At 48.7% G+C, this 17,830-nt stretch overlaps 1 protein-coding gene across 4 annotated transcripts in view; it reads right to left on the reverse strand.

The window, feature by feature from the left end:
• ISA3 (isoamylase 3) overlaps positions 1–17,830 on the reverse strand; it is a 242,360-nt gene that overhangs the window by 151,882 nt on the left and 72,648 nt on the right. For all 4 annotated transcript variants that reach the window (XM_086801733.1, XM_086801731.1, XM_086801732.1 and 1 more), the window contains exons 11-12: positions 8,477–8,534; positions 7,464–7,527 (exon numbers count right to left, since the gene is read on the reverse strand). In XM_086801733.1, coding sequence (XP_086657859.1) covers positions 7,464–7,527; positions 8,477–8,534 — 122 coding nt within the window. The remainder of the gene's footprint in view (positions 1–7,463; positions 7,528–8,476; positions 8,535–17,830) is intronic.

Consider the following 17,830-nt stretch of genomic DNA (forward strand, 5'->3'; position numbering starts at 1 on the left):
CCGCTCAGTCCTTTAGACTGATGCTTGTATTTTGCAGCACCGGGAGAGTCTCCCGGGCTGCCATGATGTATTCACTGCTCTTCTCTCTGTTAGGAGCAGGAGAGATCTCTTTTGTAGCCCTACGGGCGTTTTTTACTTAACTAATGAAAGGATCTTTTCTCCGAAAAAAAAAAAAAAAAAACGCCCTGCACTGAACATCCGGATCGATAATATTCAAGCCCCCTTCTCTTTTGGGCTGAATAAGTGTGAGCCAAGCTACCCTGGCACGAGTGTCTGAGGTGCCATCCAAGCCCGACCAAAGAAAATTGCGGATCAATCTCCGCAATTGGCCAATGCACGCACGAGAGAAGCACCAACAAGAGGCAATAAACCAAGCTAAGGCAAGCAAAACTGATTAGCCACCAAAGCTCTGGAGGTTAAATCTAATCTCTTGGAGCTCCAATGGAGGAGCTTCTTCCGGATACTCGTAAGTACTGGAGCAAACTGCTGTGCAGGAGAAATATCAATCCCAACTTGACATCCCAAATATCTAGGAGTGCATCCTCTGCTGATCCAAGTAAAACCAAGCTTTGCACCCCAATCAACTCTCGGTGAATAACTAACCCAAAAACCAACAGATTTGTGCCAATTAATGAGTGCCCCTGCTGCCAAACAGAACTCCTCTAGTGCTACCCGGAAGGAACATAAGCATATATGTGAAGCCTCCAAAAACAGGGCTGTGTCATCAGCTTAATCAGAGTCAACCAACTCCTCATGACTATGAAGAGGCAACCTCAATCCTGAAATACTAGCAGTGGAGCGGAGAAAGATGCTCATGGCCTCTGCAACTATGATATATAATAAAGGGGCTAATGGGCAGCCCTATCGTACTGAGTGAGAAATCTGAAACCACTCTCCTCTATCACCGCAAGCAAGAACTCTACTGTGGGCATTTTGGTTGGAGTCATGTGACAACTTGTCTTCTCTTTGAAATTGAAAATACTAAAGTTTGTAAGTATTTTTTTTAAAGACCGTACGATAAGATTTTTTTTAATATCATACTGTATTTTCCCGTACGGTATCGTATCAAACAAACCGTACGGTATCGTACCTGACAACAATGTCGAGGGCTCTGGACATATTGTCCAGAGAAAAGCCCCACATAGTGTGCTAGGCAACCGCCCGTGCTACAATGGGCTTTTAAATCCAAATCACCTCCCCTAATCGGAATGCACCTCGTAATGTGCTGCATAAGAAAGTCCAAGGCTCAGTGCTGCCCGCCGGAAGAAATCCTCCGACTACTAGCTTACAAAATAAAGCCTTCCACTGCACCTCCGGATGAATGATGTTCAATGCCCCCTTTTGCTTAGGCATGATAATGGTATCCCGAGCCACTCTCGTCCTCATGTGTACAGTGCCATCTAATCTTGACCAAAGGAAGTTCCAGATGAGCCGACAAAGCTGACCAATGCATCCCTTATGAAAAACCCAGCACGACGTGACAAACCAAGCAAGTCGCCAACAGCACTTGGTTAGCTACCAAGGCTCTACAGGCCAAATCAAGCTTCCTGCTGAAGTTTTCTTTTAATGCTCATGAGCACGGAGCGAACTGTTGTGCAAGCGAGATGTCAATGCCAACCTGACAGCCAAAGTATATGGTAGTGCATCCTCTCTCAATCCAAATAAACCCCACATCCAAACCCCAATCTGTCTGAGGAGAGTTACTAATCAACAATCCTGCTGATTTGTGCCAATTAATGGAGGTGCCTGCTGTCAAACAAAACATTTCCAAAGCAGTGCAGAAAGCACAAAAGCATGCCTACGAAGCCTCCAAAAACTTAACAACAGTATCATCTCCTTATTCAAAGTCCAGTAACTTGTCAGTGCGAAGAGGTAGCCTAAGGCCCGAGACCCCTAGGATAACTCTGAGAAACCTGCTCATAGCCTCCGCTACTATAAGGAAAAGTAGTGGAGCTAAGGGGCATCCCTGCCTCACGAAGCGGGAGATCTGAAAGTGCTCATCATGCCCCCATAGGCTAAAAGTGTGTTGTGGGCCTCCCTATACGTGCAAGAGACCCCTCTAATCCACTCCTAGGAGAAACCCATCCATGCCATCATGCCTTCCAAGAAGTCCCAATCTACTCTATCATAAGCTTTTTCAAAGTCTAGCAAAAGAATGGCAAGGGGTTGTTGGCTAGATTTAGCCCACTCCACAGCTTCCCAGAATGAAAAGATGTTATCAAAAATACTCCTTTCTTGGAGGAAGCCATTCTGTGTATCATGAATAACTCTTTGAAGAGAAAGATAAAGCCTCATACTCACTGCCTTTGCTACGATTTTGTAAGCAGATTGAAGCAGAGTTATGGGCCTCCATTGTCTAATATTGGTCTCGTCCCCACCTTTTGGGACAAAGTGGATAAGACCCGTGATAAAAGGGGGCATCATACCAATACACCACATCTCCTGCAAACCACTAGTAACATCATCACCAATGTGATCCCAAAACTGCAAAAAGAAGGATGGAGAGAGGCCATCATCCCCTGGGCATTTGCCTTCGAGAGGGCAAGCAAAGCATGTCTCAACTCATCCTTCAAAAAGGGGGCATCCAAAGAGGCACACATATCATCTGTAATAAGCCTGAGCATGCGCTCCCAGACTTTCTGTTCTGCAACATCTCTATCCAAAGAATGGGCCTCTGCAAAGAGCAAGGTCTGATAAAAATATGAGGCAATACTCCTCACCTTATTTGGATCAGTATGAAATTCTCGCTAAGAATCCTACAAGCATCTCAAACTATCCCTATCGTGCAAAGGTCCATGTGTTGAGAAAAAAGGTTTGTTGGATCTACCACACTTAAATGCTTGATTAGCATGAAATGCAAACTCAGCCCCCCTATCCATGGCCACCTCTAACTCAGCTATTAATAGTGGACAAGACGTCTAGGATCCAAGAAGACATGGGATTCTTCTCGTGTTCCCTCTGAAGCGCACCCAACCTGTGTCTGATAGCTCACTCCTTGTCTAGAGCTACTTCTTTCTTGGCCGAGGCAACAAAATGATAGTGTTGGTTAGTCCTCTGTAGGGCCAAAGCAAGCCTCTCCCAGGGGTCAGAATGATCACAAAAACTCCAAATCTCTCTAGCCTTCAAAGACGTCTCTGCATCTTGATAAAGAGAGCTTGGGATGCAAGCACGGAGTACACCCTTCTGCCTCTCAAGTTACTTGATGCACAAGACAACCGGGCAATGATTAGATTTCGTAGTACCTTGCAAGATGGCAATAGAGCCTCCTCTATCTAGGCCCTAATCATCCACATAAAATCCATCCCCGCTTCTATGGTTATGCCATGAATAAGATAAAGAGTTAGGCCTCCTCTAGAAATCATCCTTTGTCCAACAATCCCTGCCATAGAAGGAAAGTATAAAACTCTCCCAGGAGGCTCTCTCCAAGGGGTGTGTTCTACTCTCACGGCCACCGTTTTTGTCCAATGGCTGCTCAACCATGTTGAAGTCTCCTCCAACAATCTAATGATCAACCAGGGGTAACAGTTCTGTGATGGTGCCCTAGAGGGACACCCTCTCTCCCCGTACATCACGCGCATAGATATTCAAGATACTCAGCTTCAGCCTCTCCTGCATAACCATAATCCACTGTACTCTAGCAGGTATGATAACACCATGGCCAATAACATGAGGCAAAAGTGATGCCAACACTGAAATGCATACCCCACCTTTGGTTCCTTGTGCACAGGACCAAAAAGTGTGTCCAAAAAGGATCTTACCAATTTCTCCACACTGAAACATATCCAATTTGTGCTCCTGCAAAAGCAACACATCCATAGTAGGTCCATCTGTAATGGCAGAGTGGAGCTAATCCTTAACAAGGTGCTTCCTATTGCACATGGGAAGCCTTCCTAGACTCTGCACATTCCATGAGATAATCCACATGGTAAAGAGGAGGTTTTGATTCTGCACCTAAGCAACCGCTTGGCGAGAGCCTGCCCCCTCCCCCCTCTCATAATGTTGTAGAAGGGAGTAATCATTGGAGAAAATTCCAATGTCAGCATGCTCACTGTCTTGGACTCTGCATACGTACACAATGCATGGGTGCCCTGCTGGACACTGTGGCATATATCCTCCTGCACATCCTACAAGGCCTCATAAGATGGCAACGTGTCATGTGCATCCATACCAAGTACATCCCGCATATTGTCCATCCCAAGCAAGGAGGACTCAACAAAGTCATTCTGCCCTGATGCTGTTTCCTTCTGTGATGATGACTCTACAAACTCATCACTCTGATCCAATACACCATGACTGTGTACTGTCTTTAAGAGGGGCCTCGTCTTGTGCCCAACATTCCCACCTGGAGATCGGCCGTGAGGGACGACCCGCCACTCCTGGCGAAAGGCTGGTCGAGGTGGAGCAATAGGCTGTGTCGTGCATTTGTGCCGCCTCCGACGACCCCTAGCCCTAGGGGAATCCAGTGCAAAGTGACCCATCTAGTGACAGACCCAGCACTGGTCAAGTCTGCTTGACGTCTCTATACGTTGCTTCAAGGGACCATTAGGTCCTAGATGCAGCACAAAATCCTCAAAGGGCTCACTGTCATGAGCCAACACCATAACCCTGGGAAGAGCTTCAGCCGAGGTAGTGACTGCCTGGGCAGTAGAAATGGGAAAACCTGGGATGGTGGGCACCTGTAGGACCAGCCCAAAGGGTGCCCCAATGGCCTCCAACAATGGCCAATAAGCATGACGAAGACCTGGGAATCTGAGTATGATAGGGTAGCGGTTCTGTTCTTCTTCGATAGGGAGAAGTGGGAAAACCTGGGATGGTGGGCACCTGTAGGACCAGCCCAAAGGCTTCCCCAATGGCCAATAAGCATGACGAGGACCTGGGAATCTGAGTGTGATAGGGTAGCGGTTCCGTTCTTCTTCGACAGGGTCGAACAAGCTAGCGTAGGGTAGGAAGAAAATCTTCCTAGGGTGCAAAGGGAAGGGACTGCCCTTGATCACTTCTAAGGCTGCCTCCTCTGCATCAAAGTCTACTTGGAAGAGTCCTCTCCCAAGAAGCCTTACGTCTTTAAAATGGAGTGCAGAGTCGGAAGGCAGCGCCGCTAGTACCCAGTCACAAGCCTGGATAAGGGACGGGTGAGAGCCAAAGATGGGGTGTGTTGCGGTTAAGGGTACTGCGGGTAGTCACTGAGGGTGCTGCTGGAACTACTGCCACGAAATGCTAGAAGACTGCTGGCTTCGATGGTCTACTACTAGGCCAAGTCGATCCAGGGAACCTTGCTTGATTGTGGGTACTGAAGGTTGAGATGCTGATACTGGGGTTGAAACGCGAGATAGAAGCCTTGGTAGAGGAGGGGAATCAAATCCTCGGTAGAGGAGGGGAATCGAATCCCGATACAAACTTTCTTTCATTGAACTTAGAGCTAAAATTAACCTGTACACAACTAGAGTAAGAAAAACGAGTCTGTTTCCTATGCGTGTCGTCTTGGAGTCTTTCTCAATTTCGGCGAAGAGGGTCTCAGGCTCGTCTTGTGAAAACTGGATGGTTTGCCTGGCCGGAGGGCGTTGATTAGCCATGATCCTAATTGGAGAGAAAGGCTGACTTGAAACCTGTTAAAGAATGATCCGTTCTTGAGTTAGGCAAAGGAAGGGCAGCGAAGAGAGAGGAAGAACCCTCGCCGCAGAAAGGAAGGAAATGGCAGCGAGGGCAGTGATGAGGGCATGGGCAAAAGAGGTGACCAAAGCAGCGCAGGCAGCAGGGGAAAGCGGGGGCAGCAGGGAAGCGAGGGGCAGTAGGGGCAGGGGCAGCTAAGCAGGCGGGCAGGGTGGGGGCGGCACCAGAGGCAGAATCAGCTAATCGGGAGGGAAGGAAGAGGGCAGCGGGAGAGGAGGGGCAGGCATTGAAGGTACAGAGGTGCACAGCACTCAGGTACGGGGACCTCAGACCGGTTGTTTCTGATAGGCTGATTCTGTAAAAAAAAGGGGGTGGGGATTTTGGCCGCCTCTTACCTAGCCACACCACCTTCGACGAGGACTGCCCCTCACCTCCACACAGGGTGAGGGTAGTAGGCTTCCATGACCGACAATGGCACATTGACCCCTATCCTCTCAAAGTTGCAGACGACCCCTCATGTCATCCATGGCTCTAGCGAGTGGTCGTTGGTGAAACCTCACAGCAGACCGGAGTCACCCGACACGCCGTGTTTCCAGTACATGACAAGACTGAGCCATCACATTCTACTTTAGAAGCTTCACAGCACTTCCACGCCTGCCTATTGGTGGCACTCTCAGGGTTTTCTCTCGGACTTCTGGCAATGACTATAGGAGAGCTTCCAGCTGCGTAAAACCCTCCTCTTGTGGCTCCTAGCCCACTGCATTCTCACCATCTTTACTTTGTTGGCTGGCGCTGGGGGGGCACACAATGAAGTTAGTGCAAGGCCCCACAGGGCTGTCCATATGCACAACAGATTTGTTAGCAGATCCTCCATCAATTCACTAAAGCAGGGGAGACGCTGAACTTTGAGGAAGATGACACGGGTCTGTCTCTCCAGCTCTCACACTGCCGGATTAGACCATGTCAGCCTTAGCTGTACCAACATCCCAATCGACTCTGGAGACCCGGGTATGCCAGCATGTGAGCTCATCATTAACATCTCTGCTTGGCATATTTGGCGTGCCAGAAGCTGCGAGGCCATCGACTGTTCCATACCCACCCCCCCCCCCCTTCTTCCGTTTTCCTTCTCCGTGCGCCCCTGTGGAGAGACTATCTGACACTTATGGATGGACATCATACCCTCTCTTCGAGGGAGATGGCCATGCCTTATTGGCGACTCCCGACAAGATGCTGCAGCATTTCTCCACACATGGAGCTGGGCCAAGAGCACCCATCATGGCGCTTCAGGCCCAAAGTGTGGCTTCCCTTCCCCCCCACCCCAAACACCCCCTGATGTAGACTCCCTCTGAGAGGAGCCAGCCGAAGAGGGAGTCCCCCCTCTTATTTTTCTTTTAAACCTTGGTCGAGGGTTGTACATATCGTTCCACTTGAGAACTGGTTTGTAGTCTGCGTTTTGCAGAGGTTTTTTCTTTTATGATTAATGCAGGATCTTTCTTAGGGGGGGAAAATTCAGCAGCAAGTCACATGACAAAAAGGGCTGAAAGGCTGAAAATGCAGGATCTTTCTTAGGGGGGGAAAATTCAGCAGCAAGTCACATGACAAAAAGGGCTGAAAGGCTGAAAATGAGCCTTTATATAGGTTTCTGATTAGGGATAAGAGATGAGCCTTTAAATATGAGCCTAAGGGGGTCCTTTTTCAATAGTAGTCCAGAAAAGGGTAAGCCCATCTTGAAAATAATTACCAATAAAACCCTGTTTGTTCTCAGTTTAATTCAATAAATGTGTACATAGCATTCTTAAAGCCTTAAAGCAAATCTATTTTTTATCATTTGCAAGAAAGAGTTATGGTTTTCCTACCAATGCTTGAGGCTGTCCAAGACTAGTTCCATCACAACTGGATGATTGCAATTGAAGGTATTTCCTGTAATCAAGCATGTACAACTAAAAGGCTAGAAATCAATATATTTGTACTTAATTACGTAATGAATAGATACCAGAAATGACATTGTGTATGAGAAAAGCAGGTAGATGAGACTAAAAGAGAGATGTGAAAGCAGCAGTTGCTCCAGCACAGTCATGCACCCACCCACGTACACGCCACCACACTCACCCCAGCAGATGCACACACATGCACCCACTTCCACGCACACCCACTGCGTAGACATGCGAGAGAATCTTTTGGCTCCTGCTGGTAAGTAGAACATGCATCATCGCAGGAAAAAGATGATGACACACGATCAAGTTCAGCATACTATGGATGCTGCAAGACAGCCACACATGCATCCTAAAGAGCCCGTATGAGACAAATTTTCTTCCATCTGAAAGGAAATGTCAAGTTAGAGAAATGTGGTGACGTGGCCACAATGGCAACACCCAGAAATGGTCCGTTCATGCTCTCAACCTTTGCTAAGGACCAATTCAAGAGAAGGAAAACCTGTATAGGTCCACCATGCTACCAGGACACATGGAACTGTCACCCTCCTCCCATATTTCCTCTCCACTGTTTGGTTTGTGGACCCATTGTCAAAAAGATGCAGGCAGGTGGGCCATTTGAAGTGGCCTTGGGATCTAGAAGGCCATAAATTTAGGCACTTGAATGAACAACCTTGGTTGACATGCACAAGACACACATGGTAGACAATCTGGGTTTCTATCATTTGCAAGACTTGAGTGATCGGTTAGGGCCACATCACCTCCTTGGCTTTGAAATGCATAGTTAAAAGAGTGCTGGAAAAGATGTGCTCAATAATAATAAAATGAAAGTACAATGTGAGTACATAAAGTAGTCAGGGCAAATTGGAATCATGACACCTGTCACTACAAAATAATACAACACAGAACAAAAAGCATGCACTTGTACATGACCTTACCACATCCAGAGTAGTTCCTCAACTGCACATAGCTCGATGTATCCACCATGTAATATGTCTGCCAAAACAATAATGATAAACAAAGTGGCCAATTCAACTGAAGACTCCAGCATTCCAACCGTCAAAGTTTCAACCCCCGAGTAGCAGTGCACAGAAGCGCTTAAATTAAATACATCTAAAGTGTATAGGGGTTTATGATTCTATCAATAATCAAATATTTAACACAAAAATGCTGAGCAAACAGACTCGCATGAAGCCACTTCTACCTTTAGCTCTTTAAAAAAATACACATTTTAATGTATGCTATTCTAGGGTTGCTCTTACTAAATGTGCAGGACCCACATTCCCCATAATTTCAGAAGCTCAACAAAAGCCAAAGTGTGATCTTGACTACATGAGAGTCTACTCATAAAACTTCAAATCATCAACTGTATCATGCATAGCATAGACTATGTGCTATGGCAATCTCACTCGTGTCACCACCTCCCAAGAGTAGGTGCAGGTCCATGGCTTTTCTTGATTTTCTTGAGGCTAAAAACAAACTACCACCACGTCATACCTTTTTCAGAGGCAGGCCAAAAAAATATCAATCTAAAATCTTAATTTAATTGAATATTCTAAATCCTTCTCGGCCTTTTGCAAGGCACACCAAAAAGTAGCCAATAACACAGAATGAGGATGAGCTGAGAATATTAAAAATCAATTCATCATATTTTGCGAGTTTAGGGCCTGAATTATGCCCCGATGGTTCCATACATAGGCCCGAAAGCTGCACCAAGGTTGTAGACCTTACATGACTTTCATTACTGGCTGGTGGAGAAGCAGAAAGTCCATATTGACCCAATCTGCGCTGGACCACAGTCCATCCACACACCAATTAAACCGCAACTCAAGGATAGGTTGTCAAGCTCCACCAATACACACACAAATGTTTTCACCAATCGAGGATAGGGTGTCAGCCATCCACACACCAATTACCCCACAACTTAAGGATAGGGTGTCATGAAGTAAAGTCCACTGACCCCATGTATGGATTATCAGTATGATAACCTTCTTTCTTCGGCTAACATGTACTGCAAACTCAAATAGCTCTATACATCTACAAACATGCGCCTCCAAAATTACCTTGAATCCAGGGGGAAAAAAAGGTAAAGCCATTGCTTTATGATTGGAACATAAAAATCACATGATTTTAGTGACCATTCTACACTAGATAACTTTTAAAAAAATTTGAAAGAGTGCAGAGAAATAATCACACTAACATGTGTGTGTGTGTGTGTGTGTGTGTGTGTGTGTGTGTGTTTTTATATGATGCCTGCCATGAGGGTGATATGGATGCTTCTTGCATAGAGCTTTTCTTTTTATGTTTCTGATCTTTGGGATACTCTCCATTTCGGAGACCTCCTATCATGTAAATTTATGAGCATATAAATATACTGCACTGGATATTACCAAAAAAAAAAAGTGTGTGTGTGTGTGTGTCTGACCCTAGCAAGCAAGTAGAGAGACGTTCGCCTGCGTGCGTTCGCATGTGTTCGCCTGTGTTTGCAAGCAAGTAGAGAGACGTTCGCTTGCCTGCTTTCGCCTGTGTTCGCCTGCCTGCGTTCGCCTATTTTCGCTTGTGTTCGCCTGCCTGTGTTCGCATGCTTATGTTCGCCTGCAACCGTATTTGTCTGCGACCTTGCTCGCCTGTGACCCTATTCGCATGTGAACCTACTCATCTGTGAGCGTGCGTTTTTCTGCTCGTCTATGAGACTACGACTCTATTCGCCTACGTATTGCTTGTCTGCCAGCCTGCGCTTTCGTCACTCCCTCCTCCTCCTTGCTCTGCGTGTGTGTGTGTGTGTGTGTGTGTGCATATTTGGGAAGGCACAATCTCCAATCATATGAATCTTTCCGAGCCTCATTGCGACAGTCTGTATATGCTGCTTGCCTTGAGGGTGACATGGATGCATCTTGTATTCAGCTTTTCTTCGAGTGCTTTTGATCTTTGGATATTCTCCACTCTGGAGAATATGATTATGTAAACTTTCTTGTGTGCTTCCATTAGGCTCTCCTTTGGAGTCTAATGTCTTGTATATTGACTTTATGAAAATATAACAATTACTGGTTTTACTATAAAAAAAAGTGTGTGTGTGTGAGAGAGAGAGAGAGAGAAATGAAATGAAATGAAATGTTATATTAACGTCTTCAAAAGGCCATAATGACCTATGAGACCAAAAGTTACATCATGGTGGATCTGATACAATGTCTGGATAAAAAAACCCAGAAAATGAAAAAATAAAGATGATACTACTGGCACCTAAAAAATGAAACTGGAACTGGAAGGTACACTATGGAGGTACCTCCATCTCATAATATGTGCCGCATCGGACACTGGCGGATCTCCTCAATATCCTGTGTGGTCAGCACCCTGACTGGGTGTCTCGCATGCCTCGCAAGAATAATCCGAATCTGCCGCTGCAACATCCGTCTATGCTGGGATGCCCTCCTCCGTGGTCGTGGGCGTCTGGACCACCCAAGCTCAATCGCACGATCAATCAGTGTACCTCTGGTGTGGGCGGTATCCATGTCCTGCTGCTGCTGTGGTCCATCTGGCGCAGTGATGGCCGGACTAAAGAAGTCTGTAATGTGCCTCTGAGTCTGGCTCTCTGTGCGCCTAAGCAGGCTATCTCTATGTCTCCGCAGCTCAAGCAAGAACAATCCCAAACACCTCTGATCCTGGTACCCCATGACTCTGGAAAGTGGTCCAAAACCCTCTCTGAATAAACAGTGGAAACGACCACGTATCTCATAGTATGCAGTACAATGGCATATATAATGCAGCTCTGTCTCTGGCTCCCCATGGCATACTCGGCATATCTTGGCCTCAGCTGGTATACCTCTATATCGGCCAATCTCAATCTCAAGCTGGTGTGAGGATGTGCGAATCTGACCAATAGCACATCGTACTGCATGAGACAAGTGTACATCCATGTAACTGGGTCTGATCACAAAACCATCTGCTGTGAGCTGAAGAAAATGTTCTCTGTAGAAAGCCATCTTCGTGCCCAGCTCCTCAGTCGGCTGTATCCATGTCCTCCTAATGTCCAGCTGAACTAAATCCTGACGGATGAGTCTGGTAATCTCTGTTCGTGTAAGTGTGAGAGAGGGTGCCTCCAGAGAATACTGGAAGGGAGGCAATCTGTCCATGCTAAAACCATGTGCCTGGAACCAAGATGTCATCTGTCCATACCAACAAGCCGTGTCTCCCTGTAAAGCTAACTGTCGGGAGGACTCCAGGGCGAGGCGTGCATATCTGTCTCGGGGGAGATCCCACAAGCCATGTATGTAGGAGACTGATCTCGTAAGAGCCTCAATCACCAGAGGGGCAGCCGCCAGCTCTGCTCGAATAATCTCATGAGGTACCACAGCCTTGGCTCTAATAAGCCTAGCAATCATAGATACCAAAGGCCTCTCCATACCTCTCCACCCGCCTGCGCTGTGATGGCCCACTGAAGGTCCCCATATCTGCACTCCATAAAGCATAGCTGATGTCACTAGAGTGTCAAAAAGCCAGAGTTTTGTTCGAGGTTCCTGAAACTGAACCTGCGAACACATCCTCTCCAAACCACCCAGGGCTGCATGTGCTCTAGTCAATCTAGTCTCTGCTGCTCTCCTCATCGAAAACACTGGCCCACTGAATACTACCCCAAGATATGTATATGCATCTGTATACTCCACAATCTCCTGCCCATATGTAAATGTGGAAGCTGATCGCCGAACCCACTGTGGCGTGGTGTTAAACACCATAACCTTGGTTTTGCCAAGGTTGACAGACAATCCACTATCATGTGCAAACTCATGTAAAGCATCCAGATGACGCTGCATACCCTCAGGAGAGTCAGAGATCAACACAATATCATCAGCATATAACAATAGTGGGATCCATGTACCTGCTAGCTGGGCTCCTCTGTCCCCCAATCTCTCAATGTAGTCAGAAGCCTCATCCACATACATACCAAACAGTGAAGGAGATAACGGGCAACCTTGCTTCACTCCTATAGTGGAGTGAACCAAAGTAGAGACCCCCTCTGGGGTGCGTACCTGTCCTGCAACTGATCTGTATAAAGCCATAATTCCCCATATGAGCTCTGTGGGTACCCCCATCTCCTGTAATCGCCTCATCAATCTGGCTCTGGACACTGTATCAAATGCTTTGCGGAAGTCTACAAAGCTACAATAAATCCGTCGCCCATGCGACCTGCCCTCCTCAATAATGGCCCGGAGAGTCAAGATGTGGTCAAGAGTAGAGAAACCTCTCCTAAACCCTGCCTGTCCCTCTGCTCGAATGCCAACTCTCTCTGCCCATCTACTCAACTGCTGCTCAAGAATGGATGCATACAATCGTGCTAGTGTGTGACCAATCATAATAGTGCGATAATTCCCTGGCTGCATAGGGTCCCCTGACTTGAAGATAGGTACGATGGTGGACCTACTCCAAGTCTCGGGTAAGCCTTCGCACATAGCACGATTGAACATCACTGCTAGAAGCTCTGCCAGCATGTCTCTCGCATGAATAAAGTGCTCAGCAACCAATCCATCGTGATCATATGCTCTCCCAGTCTTCATCCTATCAATGGCCTTCCTTACCATCTCTGTGGTAAAGAGAGAGAGAGAGAGTCGTATTTCAATCATGGCTTCAGGTTTGGATTTTTGTACATATGCTCGAAAAGAAAGACCTGCAAATGCTAAGCGCCGCCTATCAGAGCCTGCAACACAAGATGATGAACTTACTATGGAAGCTCAGTATGTCTTTGACACCCTTAAGGATGACTTTCAGCAGTCACGACAGGAATGGGGCAAACCGGTTCCAGATGTCACGTACAAATTGAAATTGCCGTCCCTCGTTAATCCTCTCAGGAAGTTGTCTCAAACTGCAGTTATAATTTTCTTTCCAGGAAGAATCCCAGCGGCCAATGATGTCGTGCAGTAGATTAAGTCCATCCTTGGAGGATGCTTTGTAGAGGGAGTGTATTTTGCTTCCAGAGGCTTTTATGAGGTGCATTTATCAGATGCTTCGTGCAAGCAGAGGCTTCTTGAATTCTCTCCCCTATTTTACGGGAAGCAGATGGTACATGCTATGCCCTGGTCCCCAAACAAGGATTATCAAAGTCTTATACGACATCATTGTCCTGTATGGATTGAGGTTGTTAACTTCCCGGACTATATGCCTGAAGAGTTGCCTGGCTTGGCTGCTTCTTTGGGACAGGTCATTTGTCCTCCACGCCCCATGGGAAACCGTAACAGGTTCTGCATTCTCTGGGACACTGATACACCTACGGTCTACCCCTCCTCCTATTGCAGTGGAAGTTGAGGGAGTGCAATTGGGAAAAAAGTATTTTGAATTGAAGTGGGGTGTGTTTGTAGGAGCTTGTTTTGCCTGCCACAAGTTTGGGCATCTAGCCTCTCAATGCCCAATACGCCCCCTTCAATCTCGTCAATGGGATGCTTCTTCTCCCTCACCAGGACAGGCTTCTACTTCAGCTCCTGTCCTTCAAAATTGGGGGGGGGGGTTTGAAGAAGGGCATCCCCATATGTGACTCAGAAGAAGAGGATAATGCTATGTCTTTCATGGGTCATGATGGAATGCAGCCCATGCAGGCAGAGGCTTTGCCTCTCTGATGTCTTTTTTTTTTTTCCCAAGAAAAGATCCTTTCATTAGTTATATAAAAACGCCTGAAGGGCTACAAAAGATCTCTCCTGCTCCTAAGAGAGAGAAGAGCAGTGAATACATCATGGCAGCCCGGGAGACTCTCCCTAGGTGCTGCAAAATACAAGCATCAGTATAAAAAACTGAGCGGCTAAATCATACAATAGGGGGGGGGAAGAGCCAAACAGGTGGCCTGTAGTGCCAACGAGGCATCCCGTGTGTAAGGTGTAGAACGGGCCACAGCGCCAAGTGGTATGAAAGGCCTGGCGCCGTAAGATCGCCTCATCCGAGTCTCCCCGGATGCGGTCGTACTGTCCTCGCAAGGTGTGGATCAACTCCTGCCAAATCCCCCGAATAGTCTCTGCTGGTGGCTCTAATCTCCCCTCAAAGGCCGTAAAGCACCGGGCCCTCCAGGTGAACCAGATGGTGAGGCTGCTGAGGAGCTCCCATCGTAAATCCCTCTCCTGTGTCCAGCTGGCGGACGAGAAATCCGGTGCCGGAACCAGGCGAGGCTGGCCCCTAATAAATCTGATGGCCTGACTGCCCTGCTCCATCTCATAGCCCATAGCAGGCCCTGACGAAGTCGACCAAGCAGCGGCACCCCACGTAAACATACCCTCTGGAGAGAGGGGGGCCAGAATACGCAGTATCCGCAGCCAAATCTGCTGTGCTTGAGGGCAGTCCCAAAGGCAATGTCTCTGTGTCTCCATAGGGTGGCCGCATCGGACGCAGGCCGCCGGAAGACCGCTGTAAACAAGCCAAGTGCCAACTGCTGAGCCCCTGTGGGGCGACCAGCCACCACTGAAAAGCCGAGATCCTGCGGGCCTGCCGACTAGCCCAGAGCCGAGCCCAGAAATCCTCCAGGAACTCCTGTGAGAGTCCCTGCAATCGCCAATGCCCCGCTGCCGCTGGAGAAACCGTCCTCCTCGCCGTCAAAATATGCCGTCCCAGCCGAACAGTATACTGGAAAAAGGTGATCTCTGTGGCCTCAAGGGATGCATAAGGATCAGCGGCAGCCACTACCCGAATCCTCTGGAAGGTGCACTCTGCAACCAAAGGCGACTCCACCTCCACTCTCTGAAGTCTGCCCTCATCCTGAATCTCATAGTAGAGGCATCTGCCATCCTCAGTGCTAGCTCTGACAGCAATCAGGATCTCCAACTGCGTAAAGGCTCCCATCCACCGTGGGGCCACTGGCTCGAGAGGTGTGAACCACTCCTCTGTAAGTGCCTCCTGAATATCATCCCTCATAATCAACCCCCCTCTGAAGTGACTCAGCCTCTCCACCTGGATCTCCTCTGGTAGACTGCAGAAAGCCTGCCAGTCTCCAAAACTACGAGCTGGGCCTGCCGCTAAAGGTCCCCAGGCTAGACGAGGCCGAGAACCCAGCATATGACCCTGCTCCGTACGAACCGCTGGGCTCCAGATGAGTGGCTGCCTGGCCCGCTCCTCAACACAAGAAGGAGGCCGCTGAGAGAGCGCTGGTCTCAGCAGCTCCCAAGCTCTCAGGATACTCAAAGCAAATCTGTCCTCCCATCCTCTACTGAGGCCTGTCCTCCTCATCTCTATGAAGATCCAACGAATCTCTGGTGCCCAAGTACCCCCTGCAGGGGGCGCCCGAGCCTGCAGTCGCTGCAAGAGGAGCTCTTTCCAAGGCTCAGCGCTTGGAAGCAACCCCCGAACAATAAGCTTCCCCAATAAGGCTCTACTCTGATCGACTGGATCTATAATACCCAAACCGCCCTGAGCCAGCGGAAGTGTAATAACTGCCCATGCAACCTTTGCCCGAGCTGGCTGACCGTCCCGCCCAGACCACAGAAAGTTCCTGATCAGCCTCTGTACCTGGCTGATGCAAGAGCTCGAGAAAATCCAGCAAGACGTAATGTACCACATGGTCGCTAACAGCACCTGATTTGCCACCACCACCCTCCCAGCCAAGGATAGTCGAGCTGTACTCCAATACAATAGCTTCTTCCGAATGCTCAGAAGAAGCGGGGCAATCTGCTGCTCAGGTGACAAATCGAGGCCAATCTGGCATCCCAAATACCGCACTGCTGTGCCTGGAGGAATCCATCTAAAACCGGGGTCCGGGCTCCATGCCGGAGTGGGAGCACTACTGATCCAAAAGGCCACTGTCTTGCGCCAATTGATCAATGCTCCCGAAGCTGCACAAAAAACCTGGAGCGACTGCTCAGCCCGCATAAGATTGGCCTCTTGGCCATGCAAAAATAAGCCCGTGTCGTCTGCAAACTCAGCATCAAGCAAATCCTCCCCCCGGACTGGGAGCTGAAGTCCTCTCAAACCAACCTCCTCTGCCGTCAAATACATACTCATAGCCTCCGCAAAGAAGAGAAAAGGGAAAGGGGCCAGAGGACACCCCTGACGGACTGATCTGGTCAGCTCAAAACTCGGCCCCCGTCCTCCTGCAATCAGCACCTGGCTGCGAGCTGTGGAATACAAAGCTGCCACCCCTCTGATCCATCCTGGCTCAAAGCCCAGGCGAAGCATAGTGCCCTCTAAGAATCCCCAATCAACTCTATCGTATGCCTTCTCAAAATCGAGAAGCATCACGACCAAGTCCTCGCCAAGAAATCTAGCTCGGGCCGTCGCCTCCCAGAAAGTAAAGATGTTGTCAAGGATACTGCGCTCCTTGACAAATCCTGTCTGAGTAGCATGAATCAACTCCCCCAGGAAGGGCTGGATCCTCAAACTCAAGGCCTTCGCTAAGACCTTGTAGACAGTATTGAGGATCGTAATAGGCCTCCAATGCCGAATGTCATCTGATACTCCCTCCCCCTTGGGGATAAGATAGATCAAGCCCTCTGAAAAGCTCTGCGGCATCACCCCAGTGTCCAAAACATGCTGAAAGCCCCTGCGGAGGCCTAGCCCCAAAAGGTCCCAATAGCGCATAAAAAAGGCCGACGTCAGTCCGTCCTCCCCTGGGCAACTATGTCGCGGCAGGACCCTCAAGGCCTCGGCAAGCTCAATCTCTGACAGAGGCGCACCTAGAACTGTACGCATATGGTCTGTGACCCTCCTCTGCACATGGGCCCACACAGTCTGTCTGCAAACGTCTCGATCCTCAGTGCCTGGTTCCGCTGAAAGCAGGTCACTATAAAAAGCAGTGGCAATGGCTCTGATCTCCCGGAGCTCAGTAGCTACCGATCCATCCGGTCTACCAAGCTGGCGGACTCCTGCTCGCGCATGACGGGGTCCAGTGATCTCAAAAAACTCCCCAGTCACTCTATCACCAAGCTGCGTCCACTGAGAGGCCTGACGACGATAGTAAAACTCATGTCTCTGCTCCTCTACCTCTCTAACCTCCTGGCGTGCCTGGCTCAACAGGGACGCCACCCACTCACATGCAGGCTGCTGCTCCTGAAGGCGCTGTAGCGAAGCAAGGCTGCGTCTCAGCCGTTGCTCCCGCTCGCGAATCTCTCCCATACGTGTCAAAGCTGCAGCGTGCAGAAAAGAGCTAAGATCAATGAGTCCCTGGGCACACTGGCCCGCTGCATCCTGGTCAGAGCACTGACTATCATGCCAGATCCTCTCAATATCCTCAGCGAGACTGGGATCTGCAAGTACCCTCTCTGGGATCCTCAACTGCAAGCTGGGCTCCCGTGTCCCCTCCTCCAATGTCAATATAACTGGCGCATGATCTG

Source organism: Cibotium barometz, chromosome 8 (genome assembly GCF_041138505.1).
Source record: "Cibotium barometz isolate CiBa-2024 chromosome 8, ASM4113850v1, whole genome shotgun sequence".
Taxonomy (NCBI): domain Eukaryota; kingdom Viridiplantae; phylum Streptophyta; class Polypodiopsida; order Cyatheales; family Cibotiaceae; genus Cibotium; species Cibotium barometz.